We start from the raw sequence: 7,657 nt of genomic DNA, 5'->3' as shown, positions 1-7,657 counted from the left end.
GGTGAGAGATGAAAGGATTTTATTGTCATATATTAAGAGTAGCATCAGCAGATAAGTGGAACTGTTACCTAATTACTGCCAGAAAAGGCAGTTCAGGGTGAACACCTTTAAAACCGAAATTATCACTCTTTGTATAATTTCTCTAACATCAAATTGACTTATATCCAAGAATTACAGAGTGGGTGAAATCATTCAGTTCTTTGGGACTACAATTAACATACAATTCAACTTAGAAGGTTCATAAGGAAATTCCGCGGCTCAAAATTAGGCGTTAGGTGGGCATTTTACTGAGGGTTTTTTCCCTACGGCCACATGAACAATAAGTAACACCACCTTTAAACATTTTTCACACTAAACATTATGCCATGTTCCAAGGCACAGACCATTGCAGCCTCCGTCCCCTCAGCGGCGTAAAGACTTGGAATGGGCATGCTGCCCGTTACTTAGTATTGAGAAGTGGTCACTTCTTGCTCTTAGGTGAGTGTAAGCGACTGCCTTCCCCACTTTCGGTGAACCTCAGGACTTGGAGCGTCTGTCGGTGCTCCTCTAACGGAGACAACTCCTCCCTTCCGACTCCATCGCAGAGAACCCAAAGTTCGAAAGCAACAGAACGAAAACCAACAAAACACACTTAAAGTGAGGAACCCGGCAAGCGGCGAAATTCTTGCTGAAGGAAAGAAAAAGCGAAAGGTTTTCCGCTACAACCAATCAGATGAGAGATTCTTGGCTCGCCCCTTTCTATCTACCAATCAACATCTAGGTCGATGGGGCAGTCCATTGATGCAGGGAAAGGGTCTTTAAATTTTATCAGTACAGCTTCCCTCACAACCCTCAACCCCGTCATTCTAGGCCATCCCACGAACTGTGCTCAAAAGAGGAAAAGAGTGCAACACTTCCAAAGCTGATCAGTCTCGCGGTGAGCAGCGAAACTACAGACTTCCGCAACAAAACCATGGATTCTAGGAGGGACAGGGAAAGAAGAAAACGGGTTCTGGAAGGCAAACTACAACTCCCAAGGGCGCTTGCGCGGACTCAGCGCGCACGGGACGAGGGGCGGACCACTGTAAGGGGGAATGCGAACGATCACGGGGCTCTTTTGAACGCTAGCCCGCAAGGGGGCGGGACCTGGGGCGGGCGGAGCAGCTACAGCGTCTGCTCCTGCGTTTTGTGGTCTCCTGCCTCCGGCTTCTCCCCCTGCTGCGTCGGAGGGGGCGTGGCCTACGCAGAGGCTGGTGGGGGTGTGGGCGCCGCGGGACGTGGGTGACGCGTCGCTTTCCAGCTCAGCTGTGTGTGAGGTGTCGCGGCCCCGCCGGCGATTGGCTGTTGAGAGGCGAGTACGCGGCAGCCGTTGGTCGCTGGTCTCACGGAGCAAGGCCCCGGGCGGGCGGGGAGGATATGGGGTGGCAGTGGCGGCGGCGGCGGCTTCTGGAGGCGGGCGTGGACGAGCCGGCGGCCGCAGCAGCGGCGGTCCCCGGAGTCCTGTGAAGCGCCCCTGTCCGCGCGGCTGTGGGGCCCTCGGAGAGGGCTGCCAGGACGCGAGCCACTGAGGAGCCGCTCAGCCAGCGCCACAGCCTTTAGGATTATCGGTCCCATCCTCGCGCTCCTGCTCCGGCTCCTCCATCTTGGCCTCGGCAGTGGCGGCTGCCGGGAGGATGTGCCGCCTTCTGACAGGGGGAAGAAGGAGGAGAAGATGAAGAAGCACCGGCGGGCCTTGGCCCTGGTCTCCTGCCTCTTTCTGTGCTCTCTGGTCTGGTGAGTAGCCGCGACGACAAGGGAGTCCCGTGAGGGGAGTATAGGAGAGGGAGCAGCCCAGGTCACACCCCCAAGTCATCTTGGCTTTTAGGGTCCGGGTTTCCAAGGCCCCCTTGGAAGGGACAAACCGATTACTTCTCGACTCTCCATCTGACTGGTCTGGCAGTGCTCTGTGCGGAGATTTTCGTGGTGTATTTTGGAATTTACAGAGACTCAGTGGGGGAGAGAGAGAGAGGTGCCGAGATAGAAGGAACCACCAAGTGCCTTTGTACTCAGTTCTTCTACCCCTTGGAGACGGTGCAGGGTTTGGGGTTGGGTATTCAGATCGATGGTAAGTAAGTTGCTCCGATTTGCCGCCAGTCTTTGCGTTCTTAGTGTGGTAAGGGGATAAAGCACTTCGGATGTGATACGTTCCGGACGTGCGATTTTAAAACTGAGTGGTCATGAAGGTAGGAGTAATGTATAAGCAGTAGTTCTCCTGGACATTTCTCCTACAGTGTTTGATCCCAAGTATACTTGGGCCACTGTTTTTGGAAACTTGGGGGAGCGTGTGTGTGTGTGTGTGTGTGTTATGAAGCACTTTTTCAGTTGGTTTGGTGGAGAGGGTGTCTTAGATGTAGTGTGTGTAGTAGTTTTTGGTAATGTCCCTTAGTAGTGGGAAGGTAAATACTGTATTTTGAAGGCGGGAAGAATGCTTTGTCCCTAAAGCACCCCCCAAGTTTTACGGAGTTTCCGTTTAATCCCAGGCACTTCTGGAGTTTTTTGAGGAGCAGAGAAAGCTTGTAAGTCGAAAGACTGCTCTCACCGTACTTGGAAAAGCCATTCTTTCCTCCCAGGGAATTTCTTCAAAGATATGTGACAATTGATGATTGAAAACATCTTTCTTTAGTCAAGGCTATTTGCTGTTTGTTGTATTAAAATAGAAATTAAGTTTCCTGTTTTGCTTATTTCTGCAGAGCACCAACACTATTTTCATTTTTATGGATGCCTAATGGATTCCAGAGGCACTGAAATTGTAGAGTTGTTGCTCACATAAAATAATACATGAACAAGGGGAAGAGAAAACTCGCCTGGCTGAGGGATTTTGATTGGAAGGATGGTAGAAGTTTTTGAGAACAAAAAAACTTGACTTCTTACCTTTCATTCTGAATCCTTTTAATACCCACCTCCCGTTTTTAATAAAATCCTCCCCTTTCTACTTACTGTGTTGGGTACGGAGAAGTGCCTGTAAGAGATAAATCCACTTACCTCATTTTAAATTTAAATTTGTAGATACTGAAGCTTGTATTCATTTTCATCTCTTTCTGGGGCTGCCTAGTTATACTCGTAGACTGTATTTTCTTTCCTCTTTTTTCTTGGTCTTGCCCATCTTTAAACCATGTTTTTATTCATCAAAACTTTCTGAAATGGCGAATAAGGAAAAGGTTAACACTTTCATTCAAGTTTAAAAACTAACACCAGTATCTCTGGCTTTTTTTTTTTTTTTTTAAGTTAGATGGTGTAAACGAAATCAAGCAATAGAATGTGATTCTTACAATCATTTGTAAATTTAAGTTAACTCTGCTTCTATTTCTTTTGGGAATTTCTGGCTATCTTTTGATTAAGCTAACCCTCAATATGTTTTCTCACCTTCAATCATTAGCTCTAGTGAAGAGCTAATGAATTTCCCTGTTAGGGAAAAAATAGGTTGGCCCGGTATTGAAAGTAGTAATAAACTTCTGTAAAGTTTTTTAACTCCTAGTGAGGAAAATGGATGTGGAGAGTTTAAGAAAAGAGTGTGAACATTTTAAGAAACTTTAGCTTAGGAAACTATTGGGTTAGTTTATTTTGAGATTTGTTTAGACCACCAAATTTAGAGACATTTTAATTATTCTTTAGCAAAACGATTAAAAGGCACTAAAATAGGACATTAAGGCTTAAAGGTTTTTTTTTTGAAGGGTGATGATGAATGAAATTGGGGAAGAGGAGTGGTACGTGGTGATGATTGGCAAAGGGTGCGCTTTTTCTTTGAAGACTCTGCTTTCTTGCCAAGTTGAATTTAATGGCACTTAATGGATTTCTAACTTTTGCTGCAATCTGGTGTGGTATTTCTTTTCCCAACAACCCCATTCCCTTTAACAGAAAGGGCTACCAGCAAGTCCTAGGGTTAGATAAAACGTTTGCAAGAGTTGATGAGTGCCTTTTAGTAGCCACTTTTGTCTCTTTTGTTATTCACAAATTGTCTCAAAATTTTGTGATCCATTTGTTTTGAAGATTTTGAGTGCTGTATGTCTATTCTACAGTATTCTAGTTTCTAAGGTTTCCCCTCTCATGCTACCAATATTACTGGTAAGTTTACTATCATAATTTCATAGATCTTGATTATGTCTCCCCTCTGCTTTTATCTTCCAGCCTAGAGTACTAACCTTAGATTATGTTCACAGAAAAACTATTTCATCTATTCTATGTCATTACTCTTTTTTTTTTTTTGCTGTTTTTTCCTGTTGCATACTTTATGATTTTTGATCAAGTAGAATAGAGTATTCTAGGCATAAATGCGCTATAGCTGCAGCACAGAGCAATGATAGCTAATATTTACTGACAGCTGTCTATGTGTCAGGCACATGATGTTTACTTGACAATAGCACCTTTAATCTTTATAAGAGCCCTGTAAGATAGATATTATTATTAACTTCCTTTTGCATTTTACATGTGAGGAAGTATAGAGGTTAAGTAACTTGGCTAAGGTTAAGCAGCTGTTAAGCTTTGGAGCTTAAATTTGAACTTAGGCAGCACAGGCTCCTGAGTACCATAGTCCTTTGTAGGTCAGAAGGCCTGTATTTTGTATCTGTGGCTGCATCATTTACTAGATGTGTGTTCTTTGACATGTTATGTAACTTCTTTGAACCTTAGTTGTTATATCCTCAGAATGGGGAAATTGATCCACTCATACTTCACAGGGTTGTTAGGACGATGAAATAATACAAATGAGAGATCTTTGTAACAGTAACAGCGTATTATGTAAATATTTCATCATAACATTATTCAGCCACATTTTTTTTCTCATACTTACTGTGCCAGATGTTTTTATGAGCACCGAAAATCTGAGATAGAGGGTCACCAGCTTGTCTTGGTTTTAACACTGGAAGTCGCATAACCTAGGAATTCCCTGCATTAGTTTCGTATGCCTGCTGTAACAAATTGACACAAATTTAGTGGCTTAAAACAACTAACATTTATTACCTTACAATTCTGTGGGTGAGAAGTCCAAGATATGTCTCACAGGGCTAAATAAAATTAAGATGTCAACTGGGCTGGTTCATTTTGGAAGCTCTGAGGGGAGAATATTTCTCTAGAGGCCGCCTGTATTCTGTGGCCCCTTCCTCACATCAGCACTCCAACCTTTTTTTTCATTCCTTATGTCTACTTATGACTGGTCCTCCTGCCTCTCCCTCTTATAAGGACTATTGTGATTACACTGGGTCCACCCAGACATTCCAGGATAATCTCCCTATCTCATAATCCTTAATTTAATCACATCTGCGAAGTCTCTTTTACTATGTAAGGTAACATATTTAGGGATTAGGATGCAGACATCTTTCAGGGGGGCGCATTATTCAGCCTATACCCTATACCATACTTCCTCAGTCATGGGCAAACTGGGAAAGCTGCATTACCTTCAAGAGGAAAAAAAACACAATTAGTGGATATTCTGAGTGTATCCCCTAATTAGTAAAACCTGTGCATGCCCCTTAATTGTTTACACGTTATATACATGTGCCAATATAATAATAGTGTATTAGTGTATGTAATAATAATACAAGTTAGATATTTAAGGAAAATTAGAAAAAAATAATAATTTCCGTTAACGGTGCCTTTTGTTCTCATTAAAATAATAATTTTTAATAAGAGCTACGTGATTGACCTACTAGATTATATGACATCGTAGTATAGAAGAGGAATAGCTTCAACTACTTGGGAGCCAGCCTTGTCATTTTCTTGTTGGCTGTGCTTGCATTATTAAATTCTTTGCAGGACTTTTTTAAAAAGCTGCTTCCCGATGTTGTGAGGGTCAGTTCAGTTAAAACTGAATAATTCCTAAGTCTACCTAACTGGACAAACATAAACCACAGTGAATCATGGTGTGCTGTAAGTAAAACCCATTGTTTGTGAGACTTCCACTCTTTCCCTGGGTTTCTGCCAATAGTCCTTGCTGTTCTTGATGTGTGACCATCTGACCCTTCAGACCAAGTATGAATCCTTACTTTAATCTTAGTAAAACTTATTTTTTTAAAACTAAACAAATCTGTTCTTCCTTCACCCCAAAGGATCATCTTGGAGAAGCTTATATTAGACTTTCGGGAAGAGCTTGACATTTAAACAAGTCTTATACATTTGACAAATGTAGCAGGTACTTACAAAGGTCTTTAGGAATAGCAAAGGAAGAATTCATATCCTACTTCTGGTTCTGTCACTAACTGTATGTCTTTGGACAAGTTACTTCTGTGAACCTCAACTCTCATCCATAAAATAGTCTGCAGGATGGATAGTTCACGATGAGAGAATTTTGTTGTAGGCAGAGAGAACACTCTTACCCAGTTATCTAGAGCGTGAGTGTATGTGAGCAGGGATGGGAAGAGAAGCTAGAGCTGGGTTTTGAAGGGATTTGATTATCATGCAGATGAATTCTGATTCTAACCACCTGACAGAGGCTGAGCAAGTGAAGTCATTTAAACTGGAGAACAGGAGCATGAGGTCATGTGGATCTTTTAATTAGATCGTTGTGGAGGATAAAGTGGAATGTAGGGGACATACTTTGGAGGCAGGAGGTCCTAAGTCGTGGTCCCACTAGAAGAGAGTTGATATCTAAATCAAGATGTTGGCATTTTTGACCTTAGTAGTAATTTTTCTGAGTATGTCAGACCAGTTTTTATCAATTTAAGAGGTTTATTTCCTGGTTTGTGATTATATTTCTGTACCCTTTTGCTTTTTCTCTCATAATTGCTGGTCTATTAATATGCATAAGTGAGCAGAAAAAAATTTAAAAACTAGAACAATATATAAGCTGTTTTTTTCTTTTTTGAGGTGATGAATAGAGCATATTGGAAACATATAGATAAAACATATTGAAAATTCCCCAGAAAATCTGGAGGAATTTTTTGCTTGTTTCTGCTTCTGTCTCTTAACTTTAAAGGTTCTGAATCTATTTCTTCTCTGAATAATATTTGAAATAAGTAAAATAATAACATAGTCCCACTTCTCCAAATCATTCGATGCCCTTTTTTTTTTCTTTCCTTGAATAAACCAATGAAAGATGACCTTTACAAAAATGATTTTTTTAATGGAACTTAATGTGAAAGACTGAGGAAAAAAAGTTTATCTTTGCTCTGGGATATATATTCCAAAGAAAGCACCTGGTATTTATATTTATAAGAGGTGTCGGGTCATACAGTGTCAGATTCCCTTCAGACAAGTTAGATGAAGCCAGCTTGCCTTAATAGGAAAAGGTCTGTGAAAGAAGGTGTGTGACATCTTTGCATAACACCTGAACACTGTGTCCAGTAAAAGATGGCAAATAACATGTTTCATGTTGGTCCTTTATGTTATTAAACATTTGAGGATATACTGGAGTGGAAGCAGGTAGTAGGGTTGACAGGCAATGGAAAAAATAAAAGGTATCAGCTCTTTTGAGCATCGGTTATTTCATTTTTCATTTGTTCATGAACTTGTACATTATTGTTACTTTTCTCAACAGTCTGAATGGACAAATGAATCAATATGTATAATTAATATTGTTATGCTTATAACGAAAGGGAAACTTATAAAAATTTAAGTGCTTTATTATTCTCAAGTCATCTTCAAATAGAAACACGTGATGCTTTTGTTTAGTAGTTTATGCATAACTGGAAAGAGACAAAGTCTCTTT

The 7,657-nt window shown here is 41.3% G+C and overlaps 1 protein-coding gene across 4 annotated transcripts in view; it reads left to right on the top strand.

Moving 5' to 3' along the window:
- Positions 1–588: 588 nt before the first annotated feature.
- Positions 589–7,657, top strand: part of SUCO (SUN domain containing ossification factor) — an 83,050-nt gene continuing 75,981 nt past the window's right edge. For 2 of the 4 annotated variants that reach the window (XM_012000422.1, XM_012000421.1), the window contains exon 1: positions 1,370–1,752. In XM_012000422.1, the coding sequence (XP_011855812.1) occupies positions 1,691–1,752 (62 nt within the window). In that variant the 5' untranslated portion in view covers positions 1,370–1,690. Of the gene's footprint in view, positions 1,054–1,363; positions 1,753–7,657 lie in introns of those variants that run through there. The other 2 variants (XM_012000420.1, XM_012000423.1) reach the window with 2 other exon arrangements.

This window comes from Mandrillus leucophaeus, unplaced genomic scaffold (genome assembly GCF_000951045.1).
Source record: "Mandrillus leucophaeus isolate KB7577 unplaced genomic scaffold, Mleu.le_1.0 Scaffold629, whole genome shotgun sequence".
Lineage (NCBI taxonomy): Eukaryota > Metazoa > Chordata > Mammalia > Primates > Cercopithecidae > Mandrillus > Mandrillus leucophaeus.
This window is presented reverse-complemented; position numbering and strand designations above follow the sequence as displayed.